This window comes from Macaca mulatta, chromosome 1 (assembly GCF_049350105.2).
Source record: "Macaca mulatta isolate MMU2019108-1 chromosome 1, T2T-MMU8v2.0, whole genome shotgun sequence".
Taxonomy (NCBI): Eukaryota; Metazoa; Chordata; class Mammalia; order Primates; family Cercopithecidae; genus Macaca; species Macaca mulatta.
The window spans coordinates 155,230,001-155,249,294 of NC_133406.1; the positions used below are offsets into that span (position 1 = coordinate 155,230,001).

The 19,294-nt window shown below is 41.2% G+C and overlaps 1 protein-coding gene across 14 annotated transcripts in view; it reads left to right on the forward strand.

Moving 5' to 3' along the window:
• Nucleotides 1–17,806, forward strand: part of DDAH1 (dimethylarginine dimethylaminohydrolase 1) — a 255,707-nt gene extending 237,901 nt beyond the window's left edge. For 13 of the 14 annotated variants that reach the window (XM_077991877.1, XM_077991919.1, XM_077991856.1 and 10 more), the window contains 2 exon segments: nt 11,427–11,570; nt 14,723–17,806. In XM_077991877.1, the coding sequence (XP_077848003.1) occupies nt 11,427–11,570; nt 14,723–14,839 (261 nt within the window). In that variant the 3' untranslated portion in view covers nt 14,840–17,806. 14 annotated transcript variants of the gene reach the window in all.
• The last annotated feature ends 1,488 nt before the right edge of the window (nt 17,807–19,294 follow it).

Below are 19,294 nucleotides of genomic sequence, written 5' to 3' on the forward strand. Positions count from 1 at the left end.
GCCTAATAGCTATCCTGAAGAATGTTCTTCATGTGCTGATAAGAAGAATGTGTATTCTGCAGCTGTTGGATGAAATGTTTCACAGATGTTTGGTACATTTGGTCTAAAGTGCAGTTTAAATCTAACGTTTCTTTGTTCACTTTCTGTCTTTTGCTGAGAGTGGAGTGTTGAAGTCTCAAAGCTATTATTGTATTGGAGTCTGTCTCTCTCTCCCTTTAGATCTAATGACATTGTATTGTATTGTGTTGTGTTGTGTTGTGTTGTGTTGTGTTATGTTATGTTATTTTTTAGACAGGGTCTCGCTTTATCACCCAGGCTAGAGTACAGTGATACAATCTTGGCTCACTGCAACCTCTGCCTCCCAGGCTTAAGCTATCTTCCCACCTCAGCTTTCCAAGCAACTGAGACTACAGGCATGCGCCACCATGCCCAGCTAATTTTTGCATTTTTTTGTATAAACAGGGTTTCACCATGTTGCCTAGGCTGGTCTTGAACTACTGAACTCAAGTGATCCACCCACCTCAGCCTGGCTGAGGTGCTGGCTGAAATTACAGATGTGAGCCACCATGCCCAGCCAACATTTGCTTTTTATATCTCGGTGCTTCAGTGTTAGGTGCATATATATTTAGAACTGTTATATCCTCTTGCTGAATTGATCCATTTATCATTACATACTAACCTTCTTTGTGTCTTTTTATTGTTTTTCATTAAAAATCTGTCTTATCTGATATAAATATATCTACTCCTGCTTGCTTTTGGTTTGTTTGTGTGGAGTATTTTTTTCTGTCCCTTTACTTTCAGCCCATATTTGTCTTTTTATAGGTGAAGTGAGTTTCACTAGGCAGCATATAGTTAGGTCATGGGTTTAAAAAAAAAAATTGTAATAACCCTCATTACTTTGGATAGGTCACAGGTTTTTTAATCCACTCAGCCATTCTATATCTTTAAGTTAAAAATTTAAGCCATTTACATTCAAGGTTATTATTGATAGGTGAGGACTTATTCCTGTTATTTAATGGCTTTCTGGATGTTTTGTATATCCTCTGTTCTTTTCTTTCTCTCTTACTATTTATCATTGTGGTTTGGTGGTTTTCTGTAGCGGTAACATCTGAATCCTTTCTCTTCCTCATTCCTGTGTTTGCTCTGCCAATAAGTTTTATACTTTTGTGTGCTTTCATGATGGAAGGTATTGTTCTTTCACTTCCAGGAATAGGACTTCCTCAAGCATTTCTTGGAGGGCTGGTCTCTTGGTGATGAATTCCCTCAGTTTTTGGTTGTTTGGGAAACTCTTAATTTGTCCTTCATTTATGAAGGATAATTTTACTAGACATAGTACCCTTAATTGACAGGTTTTTTCTTTCAGCACTTTGAATATATCATCCCATTTTCTTCTGGACTGTAAAGTTTCAGATTAGAAATGTGCTATTAGTCTGATGGGGATTTCTTTGTGTCTAGATGCTATAGTAAGCCATTCTCACATTGCAATAAAGACCTACCTGAGAGTAGGTAGTTTATAAATAAAAGAGGTTTAATTGACTCACAATTCTGCCGGTTATACAAGAGGCATGGCTGGGAGGCCTCAGGAAACTTATAATCATGGTGGAAGGGTAAGGAAGCACCTTCTTCACATGGTGGAGGAAGAGGAAAAGAGAGTGAAGGGGGGAATGCCACACACTTTTAAACCATCAGATCTTGTGAGAAATCACTATCATGAGAACAGTAAGGGAGAAATCTGCCCCCATGACCAATCATCTCCCTCCAGGTCCCTCCCCCAACATTGGGAATTATAATTCAACATGAGATTTGTGTGGGGATACAGAGACAAACCATATCAGATGTTTTTCTCTTGCTGTTTTTAGAATTACTTGTCTTTGACTTTTGGCACTGTATTAGTCCGTTTTCATACTGCTTTAAAGAACTCTCTAAGACTGGGTAATTTATAAAGGAAAGAGATTTAGTTGACTCACAGTTCTGCAAGGGTAGGGAGGCCTCAGGAAACTTAGAATCACGGTGGAAGGCAGAGGCGAAGCACAGCACCTTCTTCACAAGGCAGCAGGAAGGAGAATGAATGCAGGAGGAACTACCAAACACTTATCAAACCATCAGATCTCATGAGAACTCACCATCATGAGAACAGCATGGGGGGAACCATCCCCATGATCCAATTACTTCCACCTGGTCTCTCCCTTGACACCTGGGGATTATGGGGATTATAATTCACGATGAGAATTGGGTGGGGACACAAAGACTAACTATATCAGACAGTTTCACTATAATGTGCTGGGGAAAGATCTTTTGGGGTTGTATCTATTTGGGAATCTTTGAACTTCCTGTTTCTAAAACTCTTTCTAGACTTAGGAAGTTTAAAGATATTATTTTGTTAAATTGTTTTTCTATGCCATTAAACTTCTCTCACCCTTTGAACACCCAAAATTCAAATATTTTGTTGCTTTATGATATCCCATAGGTCACATTGACTTTCTTCTTTTTTTTCTTTTTAAAGTACTGAAATTCTTCTTCTTGATTTAGTATCCTGCTGAAGTTCTCATTGTATTTTTTATTTCATTCATTGAATTCTTCAGTTTCAGGATTTCTCTGGTTCTTTTTTATATGTCTATCTCCTTGGTGAATTTCTCATTCATATCCTGAGTTGTTTTTTAAATTTCTTTTTATTGTTTATCTGTGTTCTCTTGTATATCATGGAACTTCCTTAATGTTGTTATTTTGAATTCTTTATCAGGCACTTCATAAATTTAATTTTTATTGGAATCTGTTTCTGGAGAATTATTATGTTCCTTTGGAAGTGTCATATTTCCTTGCTTTTTTGTATTTCTGTGTCCTTTCATTGATATCTGTGCATCAGGTGTAACAGTCACTTCCTCCAATTTTTTAGATTGGCTTTCATAGGAGAAGACATTTTCCTGTAGGTACATCTATGGTGTTGGTTGGTTGGGGCACTTTCGCTTTTATTCTGGGCATATATAGTGGTGTAGTCTCCACAGGATTTCTTTGGCTATACACCATCAGTGGTGTCTGTGATTTCCTCAGTGGTGCAGGCTGCAGTTGTTAGTGGAGGTTATGCTGAGGTTTTCCTGGGGATAGGATGTCAGGTGGGCCAGTCCTCAGGCCCTGCTGTTGGCAGCGGCAGACCAAGCATGCCTGTTCTTGGGTCCCAGGGTGGCATATGTGGGCGCCAGTTTTAGCAAGTCCAGACGGGCTGATTTGTGGGCCTCCAGGCAGCTTGCTTGGGTGCTGGTTATGGCAGCAGTGTGCCAACGACTGGATGAGTACCCAGGCTCCCCATGGGCACTCACTTATAATTGCAGTGGCTGCAATGGGCTTGGCAGCCCAGTCCCCAATCCTCCAGGTAGTACATGCAGAAGATTGCCAGCAGTGGGTGGTGGTGGCAGGTTGGGCAGACCTTCAGGTCCTGGGAGGATTGCCCAGATGCCAGCAGTCGTAGACAGGGTGAGGCAATCCCCCAGGCTCCAGACAGCATGCTTGGGTTTCAGCAGCAGGTTTTCTGGACCTGTTGTTAGGCCCTCTGATAGCATGCATGTGCACCTGGATCAACCAATGGGGAGGGGCAATCCCTAGGCCCCCAGGCAATGTGCATGGGCACTGGGGGAGGACAGGGGTGGTGCCAGGCTAGGCAAGCCTTTTCTCAGGCCCCCCGTGGGGCCCATGGGCCCAGGCTGTGGTGAACAAGGCAGAGCAATTCCCAAGCCCCAGATGGTATGCTCAGGTGGCTATGGCAATGGTGGCAGCCTGTCCTCAGGACACATGCTAGTGTGAGGTAGCCCTTCTACTATGGGAGCAGGGTTTTCTGTCAGTAACAGTGGCCCCAGGAAGTCAGGTTTCATGCTCTGAAAAACGTGCTTCAGCTCCCTTTGTCCCAGGATCCGTGTCCCCAGTGTGCAGGACAATGTGTGGGCTAGAGTGCTAGAGACCCTGCCCCTCTACTGGGTCCAACCTGCATTGCACCCTGCAGCCCTCTGTCAGTGGGGCTCCGGGGATGTGAAGATACAAGGGTTGCTGGGTCCCAGGACACAATGCAGTCTGGTGGGAAATGGGCTCTCTAACTAGCTGGCTATCTGTCCAGGACTAAGTGGGTACATGGGACCCAAGTGGGCTCCCTCTCTGGAGCAATGCTGCCACACGGACCCCGGGAATACCAGTTTCAGGGTCCTTGGGGTTTGAGAGACTCTCATGACAAGGATTTTGGGAGTCAGTGTGGGAACATAGACCACTGGGAATCTCTCACTTACCCTTTCCTCTCACTAGGGACCCTCTCTGGACTTCCAGCTGATTCCAGCCAGGCTGTCTACCTTGCCTCCCTCTCTTTCAGTATCTCAGGTGTTTTCCGTCACTTCTCTGCTGAATTCCAGCATTCTCTCTCAGATGTCTATTCAAAGTATGATTATCTACTTGCTATTTTGGCTCTTCTTTGCTGGGGAAACAGGTGTCCAGTGCCTCTAGTCAGTCATCTTAAAGCCCTTCTCAGGCAGTGTTCATTTTGAACTAGTCTGTGGAAAGACTATAAAACATGAAAATATGCTATCAGTTTTAGAATGGTATCCATAGCTATATTGGCTCAGCCTTAAAAAGACCTCCAGGGCTTGATGCTGGTATGTTGTCAGGCTCTCAATACACTCTTGATGGATGGATAAATAAATGAATGATTTTAGATATGCAGTAGCAATAAAAAGTGTACTTGGGCATCATATATTATATCAATAGAGTCTATAGTCAGTTGTTTTTAATATTGGTTTAGCTTTGATATGTTAAGATGGGTACATTATGTATTTTATATATATATATATATATATATATATATATATATATGAAAGATCAATTATGAGTGACCCAAAACTGTGCTTTGAATATTCCCTAAACATCTCTAACTACCTTTTATATACCTTTGCTTCAGAGTTTGACCAATAAGTTCTAAATTGTTCCACGAAACAACATAGCCCAGGATTTTTTAAAACATAATTACCGTAATACAAAGAAAGCATGAGTAAGAAGCAAGAGAATGGAGTGGGCTTTCAGTCCTTTGGATGAGAAAATTCCCAGAAATGTTGGGAACTGCCGGAAATGCCTGGTTGTTAATGCAACTTGCCATGCAGATTCTCTTGGGCTGAAAGCCAGACAGTTCCCACTCTATTTTGTGACAGCTCCACCCTGGGGAGCAAGGCCAATTCCTCCAACCAGCAGCTGTGTAACAGACCATGACAGCGTGGCCACGATGATTCTTAGAGCCATTTCCTCTCTACAGCTGTGTGCCTTCTTCATTAAGGAGTTGCCGATGATAAAAGTGAGGTTGACTCTCTTTTTACTGCTAGCATACTCTTCATGTGCTTGTCCAGCCTTAAATGATAGATTTTCATCTCCTGAAGGCATCTCTTTCCCTTTCCCACCTCACACTGCCATTGTGCCGAGCCCGAAGAGGGCGTACCATAAAAGATTGTTGAACAGAGCTGACCACTAATTGAGCCAATCCCAATAATAATCGCTCACACTAGTTTACATAAAGTGGAGTCATTCCTTTGGCAAAATTCAGAAAGGGCATTTGGAACAGCAACTTGACTTCTGAGATCTTTCCCCAAATCCTGTAGAACTCATTTGTATCATTCAGAGTTGAGTCTGGGGCCTCTCAGGATATCGAGTAATCTGCTCTTAGGGAAAGGAATTTGTGGTGACTGATGTGTGAAGGGTTTAGGTGTGTCTCCTTTCCATTCGGGCTTGAGGCACAGTGAGAAGCAGGAAGTACAGTCCCTGGGGTTGGAAAAACACTACATACAGCACTGGAGCAGTACCACCTCCTTCATGCTTTTTTAGGAAAAAATGTTGGAACACAGAACTAAACAGCTCAACAGCTGCATTCTCGGGATAGTTGAAATGGTGCTCATCTTTTAACAAAGCCTCTGTGCATCCACAAAGGGCAAACAGAACCTGTTCCTCGGCCTCACTGTTGCTCAGTCCTCAGGAGCCCGAGCTCTTTGAGGTGATGCCCTACCAGGCGGGATGCGTGAATGCATCCTCACGGTGCCCATTAGGGTGTAAGAAGGGAAAGATGTTCGAAAGCAACACAGCCTTCCTGCATCTTTCTCTGCATGTTCCCTGCTGAATGGCCAGCACCCTGCCTTGTGTACATACATGTGTCTCCTGAATCCAGCTACAAATAAATGGTAAGCTTATTCAGACAATAACAACATACAAGAGAAAGGAAAATAATTACTCCAACAGGAAAGGAGAAACCTTTTCGTTGTCCCAAAAGACAAAATCTCTTTGTATTTATAATAAGCACCTTTAGCTTTTTCAAGGGGGAAAAGCATATTTCTTGTTATCTACTGTTACCACTTCATAAATCCCTTTCATTTAGAAAGGCTATGCCTGACATACCTTTTGTAATTGTTTTCAGTTAAGCAGAACCACTCACTGCTCCAAATGGGGCCTGTTCATTATTAAAAGTCATTTTTTGGGCATATTCTTAAATCTGTCTTAAAATGATAACCGTGGAGTCTTGATAAATTAATAGAAAAGCTTCTCCTAAGGTGGCTTTGTTGGTTTTGTTAAGACATTTATTTTAAGAGTAACTCTCAGTGGAATTTATCAGTAAATTACTTCATATATTCTCAGCATTAAATTATTTCCCCACTAAAGATATTATAATTCCTTTTCTCCCAGTAATGAAAAATTGAAACTGTCCCAAATAATTCTAAAGTAGGTACTGGCCTTTATGTTATTAAGTATAGGAATGTCCCCACCAGAACCTTTAAATGATAAAAATAAGACTCAGAAAAGGAAGAAGCATTACAGAGGGAAACAAAACAGTGATTAGAATTTCAAATACATGCCAGTAACTGAAGAACAATTCAAATAGGAACCAAGTAGGGGAGAGGATTGTTCACTCAAGGAGGTGAGGTTGGGGGATAGGGCAGAGCATGGAAACAGCTGAAGTCAACTGGACAGGCCCTGTCGCTCCAGTGACATGTGGTACTTTCTGAGATGGGCACAACCTTGGAGATTTTAGTTTGTTTCCTCACTGGTAAACAAGAAGTCAGCACTGATAACAATCCCTGAGAACACTTCCTCTGGAATGTATGACATTCCATACTTCTGCTTTGTAGTCACCACCGGACATGCATGAGTCATGCTGAGAGGTGGGGGGATTTGCCCAGACCGCTAGATCCAGTGAATAAAGTCAGGCCTAGGAGATGTAGTCTTGCCGTGCTGCTTTCTCTTTCAACTCATCTGGTACTAAGAGACATGGGTGATTTATTTATCTGTAGATAAAGAGTACAATGAAGCATCGCAGACCACGAATTAAAATGGAAAACCAACCGGCAGTTATCTGGTGATTATGAATGGTGTGTGTGGGCCACAATATGCTACACACAGTTCTCCCATTTGCTTAGAAAAGTAAGTCAATGGGAATAACAGATTTTCTAGATTTTGTTTTGTTTGTGTCTAGGTTGACCAGGTAGCAGTGGTTGTGCATACATGTTGTAAGGATCTCTCTGAGGTCCTCAAACCACTGGGGTCCTACTTAGTAAACCTCTGGCTCAGAGAACTGCCTCCCCAGTGGTCTGGAAGAAATTCTGAACTTCTCCGGTAAACTAGGTCCAATTTGTGTGACAGGATGACTGTACTGTTCTGACTGCAAACATCAGCAGACTGGCCATCTTGGTCCACCCTCAACAGCACATAATAAGCAGACATTTAGACATAGTGGAACCCCATTCCCTGCAACTGGAAAAAAGCATGTTTGTGAGACTGACCAAAAGCTATTGTCTAGAAGTCTCACAAATCCTAACTGCCACCTTGCATATCGAGGCAGCCCTACTCTACTGTGAAGAAGTCAGTCTGCCCATTGGGTTTCTGGACTATTTTACTCAATTGGGGTCACAGCCTGACAGAGGCCTGTGTGTTCAGTTTGATATACACAAAAGTTTTTATTTTATTTCTTTCTGTGAATGCCCTTAGGTGCCACATACTCTGTAGGTAATTCCAGGTCCACCCCTCTGTTGTCTTACTTTGTCATCCAGAGTCATTTTAGTTAGGACCACAGAGTATAGTGCCCTTCTGTATGGCTTTGAAAAACAGACAAACCTTGGCCTCATTGATTTTAGCCATGTTTTTTCGCTTTGAAAAACAGACAAACCTTGGCCTCATTGATTTTAGCCATGTTTTTTCACATTAAAAATAATGAATTGTATTTCTATTTCTGGACATAGACCATACCTTGTTTCTCTGAGGGAATTCAATTGTTTACCCATGTGATTGACCACATAGTTCATCACAGTGCCCTCCTGAGGTTCTCCATAGCTTTTAAAAAGGTGAAAGGAATGAAGAAATGAACCAGTTAGTGCAAACACATTTTGGTCACCTGCTATATGTCAAGTGACTTGCAAGAAACAAAGAGGGAAGTGAACTGACTTTTATTACACATTTAATTTCTGCTAGAAGCTTGTGCTAAGCATTTTATGTACATTATCTGTTTTGGATTTTTTTTTTTTCATAATCCTCAGGGTTACCCTGTGGAGGATAGGTATAGCATTCCCATCCCATTTTACTGCTGAGAGAATTGAGGCTCACAGGGCATATGTGACTTTCCCAAAGTCACACAATTAGTGTGCGGCTGAGCAAGCCTTCAGACCCAGACCTTTCTGACTCTAAAGCCCATGCTCTGTCCACCTTATTATGCCTGGATCTGCATTCAAGGAGGTAGCAGTCTGGTTGAAGAGAGAGAAACTGCACAAAAACTCACAGTAAAATTTGTCCTTATTCCGAAAAGTTTGGGAACTTTATAGCAATTATCTCTCTAGGGGATCTAGGTAGAAGGGATGCTAAGCTTGCAACACTACTAGATTGTGTGTTAACATAGGCCTTAGAAAGAAGGAAGCTGAAGAAGTAATTGTGCGAATATGGTGGGTCTAATCTTTTGTGGTTTTTAAGACTAAAGATTAGACTCCAAGACAGATTATCTGTGGCTCAGGCTGGAGTGCAGTGGCACTAACTTGGCTTATTGCCACCTCTATGATCTTCCCACCTCAGCCTCCTGAGGAGGTGGGACTACAGGTGTGTGCCACTACACACAGCTAATTTTTTTGTAGAGACACGGTTTCGCCATGTTGCCCAGGCTGGTCTCAAACTCCTGGGCTCAGGCGGTCTTCATCTGTTCCCTTGCACACAATAATAAATGGAAGCTGCTATTGCTGTGTTTTGGAAGCAACCAAAAAGAAAATCTGCATAAGAAGAACTAAATTACAATTCATAACAAAGGAGCTACTTGGGTCCGGTTTTTTTTTTTTTTTCTCTCTCTCTCTCTCTCAAGCTTCTTCATATTATTTCTGGGCATATCTGTTTTATAAAGAGGGCTAAATGGAATATGTTGTTAATTTTCTTAGAAAAGTTAATCTTTAGGAGTGTCTTTAACTTCTTAATTGCCCACATGTTGGATTAGATCTAAGGTTTCTAATCAGGGCTGTAAAGAAAGACCCACTCCATAGGTGATCCCCTCTATGGGCCTATCCCTTCAAGAACAATTTAAATTCAAAAGTGCAAGAGAGGTGTCCAGTTAACTCCTTTACCTATACCAGACTGTAGCAAGTCATAATGGGATTACATATAAGAAAAGAATTAATGGTACTGCCAGAGAGTAAATAATAAGTACCAAGTGAATGTGAAAACGTAGGTGTTATGTAGTTTGTAGGAGATAGTTTGCTGCTACAGAAGTTGAGAAAGAGCAAAGTGAGATGATTAAGAAACGTTTTGAGTTGCACAGATCTGGGTTTGAATCTACCTGTATGACCTTGAGCAAGTTATTTGACCTCTCTCAGTGCAGTTTCTTCATCTGTAAAATGAGAATTTTGAGATTAGATAATAAATGTAAAATGTTTGGCATGGTGCCCTGCTAGTTCTTATTGTTATATAATTATCTATTTTTCTGTCAGTTTCCTCCACTAAACTGTAATCTCTTGGAAAACTGGGTCTGGGTCCTGTTCATTTGTATGTCTCAGCCTTTCATACAGTGCTTAAGCTCATCCCCATTCTTGATGTCACCTTCCATGTGAAGGGTATTCCATTATGGGATTGCTCTTGGCCTTTCTCCATCCTTGACATATTCCACACTAGAAGTGAATGATTTACCTGACTGGTGAGTCAGGAAGGGCTTACTGTGTGCCTCTCTTAGGAATGAATTTTCTGCAGGAAGTATTCTGTCTCTCTTCTGCTCTTCATACCATAAATCTTACTATCCAGTGCACCCATGACTGAGTGGGCATGTCTACCTAGTAATATGAAGCACATTTCCATACAAACACTGAAAAGTAAAAGTAGATGGGACCATAAAGGTAGATTAGAACCAGATTGTGGAAAAGATCATGTTATACCTTCCTAGCATGACATTTCAGCAGATTCTTTAAAACTGTATGGATATTGATAAAGAGTAGAAAGAGTCTACATGACTAAACCCAAAATAATATTTGTTTTTGTGGGTTTTTAAAATTTGGATATTCTTGTTGTGAGGGGGAGGAGTGTTGTTTTTTGAGAGTTTTGATTATGTTGAGGAGGTAAGGATGAGGTATCAATATTTTAAATTTTGTGCAGAGTTCATTTTTGTGTTGTTTTTAAAGTTATTTTATGTTAAGATACTAATAAGTTCATCATTTGAAGAACGGACCTGCCAAGAAGGTTTTTTTTTTTTTTTTTCTTTCCAGTTGTGGTCCAGGGACCCTCTGCCTCAAAATTATCTGTAGGGCTTTCAAAATGCAAAATTCCTATGCCTCACCCAAAATCTGCCAAACCAGCATTCCCTAAGGGTGAGGCCTGGAAATATGATTTTCTCATTCTCCCCAGGTGGCTTTTATGCTCACTGTATTAAGGCCATCACTTGCCAATGAACAGGTGAATTCAGTTTAAAAATATATGAAGAGCAAAGCGTGTGTGTGTGTGTGTGTACGTGCGTGCGCACACATGTGGTGTTACTGCTAAATCAGATTCACATTATCGACTATTCTGATTACTGGTATGGCCCTTCTTTCCTATAGAGGAGGCAGCCCTGCTTACTCAGCCAAAGATAGCAAAACCCCTGCTGGGCCTTACATGTGCCATTTTTATCTTACTGATAGGTCTTCTGAACAAAGACTAGAAAAATAGACAGTTTTAAAACCTTAAAAGAAAAGAGAGACAAACACATACTTTTAAAGAACAACAAAAACCCTTGCAATTCTTCCAAAGACTCATAGCTTAATCAAGTTTTCCTTGTCTGGTTCTAAGTGACTGGAGGTAATAGATGGGAATTTGAACAGAGGAACAGCCTAAAGTGTCAGTTACAAGCTTGTATCCTACCACACTGCCTTCCTTCTGTTTGAAAGTGTGGGGAGATACTCTGCTTAGGCCTGCTTTGTTTCTCTTTATAGATCATGCAACAGATGAGTGACCACCGCTACGACAAACTCACTGTGCCTGATGACATAGCAGCAAACTGTATATATCTAAATATCCCCAACAAAGGGCACGTATTGCTGCACCGAACCCCGGAAGAGTATCCAGAAAGTGCAAAGGTAAAAAAATATCCCTTCTGGCCACTGCAGCTGGGTCGGCCTCCCTGGGGACTTTTTCATAATGGAGTGACCAATAGGAGCCTCCTTTTCCTCTATACATACCAAACCATTAAGAAAAGGAAGGATAATACAATTTAGGGCACAAGGAAAATGTGTTTCACTTTTCTCATTCATGCCATTGCTCACTAATGTATGCATAGTAATTGAGATGATCATGCTGGATAGTCAAAGCTTTTCAAATAATACTCAGATTTTCAAATAAGTACTCACCCAAGTCTATGCCTCAGCTCTGATTAAATGTACTTTCCCACCCTCAGATACTTATTAAGCATAAAGACCTACAATTAGATGGTCAGCGGTATCATTGTTTTCTGACAGAGCTGCTGAGCTGCCCCTCAGAAAAGGGCCATTTGTTTCTTTTCTTTTTCTTTTTTTTTTTGTTTTGGAGATAGGGTCTCACTCTGTTACCCAGGCTGGAGTGCGTAGCACGATCTTGGCTCTCTGCAACCCAACTCCCAGGCTCAAGAGATCCTCCCACCTCAGCCTCCTGAGTAGCTGGGACTACATGCATACACCACCACACCTGGCTAATTTTTGTATTTTTAATAGAGATGGGGTTTCGTTATATTGCCCAGGCTGATATCAAATTTGTGAGCTCAAGCAGTCTGCCTGCCTCGGCCTCCCAAAGTGCTGGGATGATAGGCTGACAGGCATGAGCCACCATGCCCAGTCTTTTTTTTTTTTTTTTGAGATGGGATCTTGATCTGCTGCCCAGGCTAGAGTGCAGTGGCATAATCATGGCTCACTGCAGCCTCAAATTCCTGGGCTGAAGCAATCCTCCTAACTCAGCCTCCCAAGTACCTGGGACTACAAGCATGCGCCATTACACCTGGCTAATTTTATTTTTTGTAGAGATGGGGTCTCCCTGTGTTGCCCGAGCTAGTCTCGAACTCCTGGGCTCAAAGGATCCTCCCACCTCAGCCTCCCAAAGTGCACAGGCATGAGCCACCATGCCTGGCCTTTTGTTTCTTTAGGTAGAGGAGTATGAATGACCCAGAGTGGTGGGTGTTCATTGTCAGGGCTACAGAAAGAAGAAACTGCCCATGTTAGGCAGCAAAAAGCTCTTCATTGAAAAGATAGAGCAGGAAGAAATATGGTACACTTGAAATCAGCCAACTGGTCCCTCCAGGAGTCTCTGCGTTTGTGTTCCAATAAGGGAGCTGTCTCTGGATCTGAAATGCTTTTCCTGGTCTAAGAAAATCTCCCTTGTTTTTCAGCATACTCTGACAGTCTCATCTATATACTTTAGTAATTTCGATTTTACCCTACCAAGCAAACATAACAGTGCTCGTCCATAGATTCTTCAAGTATCCATATCTTCTAGGCACTCAGCATCTCATCTCTGCCCAGAAGAAAAAGATATTTATACTATGCATTTCAGAAGAGCTTTTAGTAATCATTGATCTTTTTTTGGTCTTAAGCTTTGCAAATATTAGAAAATATTTTATACTACCTTTTAAATATGCAATACTATATAATTACTAGACTCACTCTCTAATCACAGCCTCTTTCTGAGCAGATAAAAAGAAAAGGGTGGGGGGAATACATAGATACTTTTTTCTATTTCCATGGCTGAAAATGTGACCCTGAGGAAAATAGAGAACTCCTGACCCAGGACTGGGGCTTACCCAGCTCTTAGAAGAGTAATGGATCTCATACTTTAAGGCACATCAGGGTTGCTAAAATTGCAAGTTCCTGGACCCCGACCCTAGAATCTGCAATATCAACAAGCACCCAGTCACAGAACTCACTTTGAGAAATACAGGTCTGAATCATTCATCCCTCTTTAGCCACACTGATCATCTGACCTACCAGATGATTATTCACTGTCCCCCTGATTCAGCCGTGTCTCTCTGAAAAATGACAATAGTATTAATAATATCCCTGTTTACTGAGGGCTTCCCCAGTGCCAGGCAGGGTGCCAGGCATCCCAGGTGTATTATCTTATTCAGTCCTTGTAACAGCCCTATGGGGCAACATTACTATTCCAGTATTACAGAGAAGTAAACCAGGCTCAGAGGGAATGTCACTTCACTGAAATAATTCTTTAAGTAGTAGGTTAATGGAACTGGGTTTGGTACCCTACTCTGGCTCCAACACTCTTAATTAACCACTGTGCTGAATTTTAAGAAACACAGTGCTTCCTAAAGAAGCAGAGTAGACTGTTATTAGGCAGTACACTTTCAAGTCACTTTGTTTTTAAAAATATGCTTTATTTGATCATCACAGAAAAATCTATTAACTGTTAATTGAAGTTCTGACTTATGCTTTCTATTAGTGTCAAAAGATGCTAATAAAATTTACACCTGTAATTTAAAAGCAATTTAACCTGAAATACTTAAGTTATATCTTGTCAAATTTCTCCAGTGGTGTTGGTAAGAAAATAAACCAAAAGTATAGTTGAGAGGGTTTTAAAGTGTGAAGAGAAGGCCTAGCGTGGTGGCTTATGCCTGTAATACCAGCACTTTGGGAGGCCAAGGCAGGATGATCACTTGAACCCAGGAAGTCAAGACCAGCCCTGGCAATATAGTGAGACCCTGTCTCCACAGAAAATAAAAAATAAAAATTAGCCAGGCGTAGTGGTGTGTGTCTGTTGTTTGTCCCAGGTACTTTGGAGGCTGAGGGGGAGGATCATTTGAGCCTGGGAAGTTGAGGCTGCAGTGAGCCATGGTCATGCCACTATACACCAACCTGGATGACAGAGCAAGACCCTGTCTCCAAAAATATGTAAATAAATAAAAAAAAAGTGTGAGGAAAGAGTAATATTCAGACTGACACATGGCCACCAACTTCCACGTACCACTTAATCTAGCAATGACAATGGCAGAGTAAAGGCATCTCTAGCAAAACCACATTTCTGACACATCTTTGGCCTTGAGGTTAAAGCACAGAGCTAGTGGTTAACCAGTTCCCACCAGCTCTGTGGGGATGACTGTGGGCATGTGTGTGGTTGAGACTGCATGTGTGTCTTGGGATTAAATGAATGAAAAGCCTAGATGCACAAATCAAGTTGATTCTCCACTTCTGAGGATGGTAAAACAGGCAGAAACATAATCCTTCTTTTTCTTCCTTTTCCTTGATTCCCACTGTAGGTTTATGAGAAACTGAAGGACCATATGCTGATCCCCGTGAGCATGTCTGAACTGGAAAAGGTGGACGGGCTGCTCACCTGCTGCTCAGTTTTAATTAACAAGAAGGTAGACTCCTGAGCTTCAGAGTCCTCCCTGGTAGGCGGCAAGACCGCACAGGCAAGGCCAATGACTCTGTGCCCACTCCTGTTGTTTTTCTTGACAATCTACTGTGCCACTGTGCTACTAACTCTTGTTTACAAAATTTGATTCTAAGTTGAATTGCTTCATTCAGCACCCCCACCCTCCCTCCCCTCGCGGTGGTACCTAAGCTGTGGATTTGCTACATGAATTAAGCAACCTAGAAGATATAGAGCTAATGAATTATCAAAATGTGATTAATCATAGTAAGGAAACACTCATTTAGTGTTTGTATTATTGGTGTGAAAATTATTTAGTTGTCAGTATATTCTGAAGAATGTCTTCTTGATCAGTCAGATAAGCTTGTTTGTTTTGTTTTGTTTTCCCTCTATATCATGAATCATGTTTGGTTCCTGTGAAATTCCCTGGTCCAGGGATCCTCCTCCTTTCTCTTTTACTTCTGAATTTCAGTTAGTTACTTTTGCCTTTCGCTCTTCTATCACAGCCACCTTGACCTTGGGTAAAACCCAAGGTCTTTCCTTCTGGCTACCTTCCTGCAGGTCCACCCTGTCTGCCATTGTTCTCCTCTGCCTCTGACTACATCTGCCACCAACAACCCTCCCCTCACCCCTGCCAGGGGCAGACAGGCTCCTCAGCAGAACTGTGACTGAAATCAGCGCTGCTGTCTGGGGCAGTGTTAACTACACAGAGACACATCCTGGCAGGGTTTGCCCCTGAGATCTAAATTCCAGAAGTAGGGCACCACACCTAGGAAGGTAAATCCAGTATCAGAAAGTTGCTAAGAGAGTAAAGATCAAGAAGCTTGGAAACATCCCATGGGAACAATGTCTTAGAAAGTCTTCAAGTCACATACTCTGAATTTTTGCTTCATTACTGACCATATATGACCTTGAAGGAACTCTTTTTTTTTCCCCCCCCTTCAACTCATTTCCGTTTCCACCTACCCTGACTCACCCTGTTTCCAGTCTTCTACCCCTTGCAGTTATCCTGGTCCAGCAAAGTCATTTCTTTCAAAAGAGACATCATGTCTGAAAATGATTACTGGTAGTCCAATATGGGCCAGAGTAAACAGCTCCTCATGGTCAATGAACATGTTCAGGAAGCGATCACCTTGATGCTTGAAACCAACCCCAGACAGTGGACAATTCTACTTTGAAATATCCGTGACTATTTACTGTGGAATCCAATTTAAATTTCTTCTCTAGCCTTTAAATTACACAACTTTCAACTGACACAGGTCTCTTATGAAGAACAATGCAGCACTGAAGGAAGAGATGATTCCTTTACTCAAACCTGCAGGAATCAGCCTATTAACAGGAAGGGGAAACGGTACTTTCCAAGGAATGGTAACTGATCCAGGCACGTTATCACACTTCCTAGTCATCTCCACCTTTCCTGTATTGCCTGTGGCTTGTTGTTTAAGATTAAGAGTCAAAGAGGTTAAGAAATATCACTTCAAGTCTTGCTCTGCTCACCTCTATGTTTGCAGTCAAAGATTCCTTATGTTGGTGACCTAAAGAGAATTACTTTCATTCATTTCATTTCCCCTGTAGCAGATGGAAGTGAGAAACCTCTGAGAAAATGAAAACATCCTTAACCACTATCTTTCTCTTTTATTTGATGATTTTATGCCAGAAATTTGTAAAAGTTTTTTCTCCTCCTTCTCTTCCTTGTTGCTTAACTTTTTAATTCATGCCATATGCAGATAGCCAATTATGCGCATCCTGTCAATAAACCACGTCTTGGTCACTGTCATGTTTTGAACCATCTCATGAGAGATGAATATCATCTTTTTACCCGGGAGAGAATGAATGTTAGCCACATGCCCAAGTTAACAAAGAAAAAATGTTCTCAGCAGTCAAGGTTGCCCTTTTGGGTTAAATCTGGCCCTTCCTTGGCAAAAGCAAAAATTCTCCCTGTGAGAGCTCAACATCTCAAACACAACCACAGGAAAAATGGCCCAGTCAGCCAGTTTAGGCTTACCAGCATATAATTTTTAATATCTTTACTTCTGCCATCCCAAATCAAAGAACTCTTCTCTATTATATCAATTGCAAGCAAATGGATTTTTCTTTGTAACAATTTGTTCTGCAGAAGACTGTTTTTCACTTTTCCTTTCTTTTGCTTCTGTCTGTCTTTCCTTCTCTCTGTCTGGAGAAATCACTTAGACTCTGTGTGCCTCTTCTGCATTGCATTCTGCTCTGCTACATTACCCGCTAGGCTGGCTTCTTTGGACTCCCTATGTGATTGATGATGTGAAAACCTAAATTACTTGCAACATAGTGTTACTTCTTTGATGTTCTCATTAGCATAATGTTATTTTTGAAAAGGAAAGATACTATCACATAAGTTTTCCTCACATCCATTGTGATATACACCAATGGATAAACTAACAGAAACTGCTTTTTGACATTAAAAGACATGAGAAATTATATTTAACTAAGTAAAAGTTAAGTCAGAATTACTTGGGTGATGTGATTCAATTTAGTTAAAGGATGATAAAGAGAAAATACATTATTTAGCATTATTTCTTCAGCTATAATGAATTGCTATAGAAATCAGGCAGATCTTTCTAATGTGTATTGATTGGTCTTTGCAGCTACTGTGAACAGATTACTAAGGCCATCTCCTCATCTCTAAGGGAGAAAAATAGTCTGTAGATGAATAATGTAAGGTAAAGAGTTGCATGTAAGTCTTTATAATTATTTACTTTAACAGTCTCCAGAATTCAGACATGATTTCAGCATGGTGTTAGATTTGTGCATTTTATTTTCCTGACCACCTCATTCCAGTCAATGTATGGTTATCCACTCTGTGTGCCAAAACCAATCATGCCTTTCATGGCCCTTTAGTTCAGAGAAGTTCTGCACTGATTTTTAGTCTCTTGCTGTCTCAATCTTACATGTATACCAATCACAATGGAATAAAATGTGAGTTGTACTGTGATCAACAGCGTATGTCTCTTTTCTTTGCAACAGAAACTGCCATGGGGAATGAAGTCATCATTTCTTTGCTATCAGTCATGGGATATTTTCTTTTGTGCTTTGGGCTATGAACTTAGAAAAATAATGTACCTGTAAATAAATTACCATCAAAGCTTGGGTTAAAATAATATTTGAAGTGATACTTCATACTTCAGGCACTTAAAAAGTGTGCATATTATGCACACTAGGTCAGGAAAGCTTGAGTTCTCCTGTGCCTCTCCTCAAATGGTGTCCCTTTCTTCCCTTTCACTGCTAACCATATTCAGCACATAGTCAGTTACGTGGTTCAGTTACGCAGGCAGGTGAAAGGTTTTTTAATTTGCTCATACAAGAGTTGTTTTTGTTGTTATTGTTGTTTGTTTGTTTTTTGTTTTTTTTTTGAGATGGAGTCTTGCTCTGTCACCCAGGCTGGAGTCCAGTGGCACGATCTCAGCTTACTACAAGCTCCGCCTCCTGGGTTCACGCCATTCTCCTGCCTCAGCCTCCCAAGAAGCTGGGACTACAGGTGCCCAACACCACGCCCGGCTAATTTTTTGTATTTTTAGTAGAGATGGGGTTTCACTGTGTTAGCCAGGATGGTCTCAATCTGACCTCGTGATCCGCCCGCCTCGGCCTCCCAAAGTGCTGGGATTATAGGCGTGAGCCATCACGCCCGGCCCCTGTTTTTGTTTTATAGTAAGCATCTTTTAGGAAATTTGAAGGTTTTTTAAATGAGGCTTTTTTATTTTCAACAAATTTTTTCAATCTGTATTGTTTTCTTTCAATAATTGCAAAAATAACTGCTTACTGTTAAAATTCAAGCAACACAAAAAACTATAAAAGTAAAGAAAAAACTACCCCACGGTTTTATCACCCAGAGAGAACTATTATTAACATTTCAGAGAATATTCACAGATCTGTAAATAGATATCAGTATAAATATGCAATAATTTTACATAATCATGCTGTTCTGTAGTCTGCTTGCTTCGACTTAGCAATATTGTAGGCATCTTTCCATCTCAACAAATGTAGATCTCCATCATCAGTTTTAACAGCCCTGAATATTCTACAACATGGTTATTCAAGCAGCTCTTTCTAAATTATACGTAGTGTTTCATCACAGATAGTCAATATGCCCGCATTGCTATTAGCCAGGGGTCTTCAGTCTATTAAAAATGTGTCGCTTCTAAGCTTTCACCCAGCCCCAGAGCTAGTTCATGTGGTGTATTTTTATAATAACTGAATGGTCTGTGCGAATGCTCATCAGATGTGAAGACCAATTCTAAAATTCCTTGGGGAGGCCATTGATTTACTCACACCTTCTCAGTTGATGTTGCATTGATTATTTCTGCGTTATTTAGATTGATGCTGGCAGTGAAGCTAAAAAATGCCAAATGTAACCTTGCAAACCTGCTGTGGGTCCCAGTCAGAAATGGAGCCCTCCACCTCAGTGCCAGATATACTGCTCCTC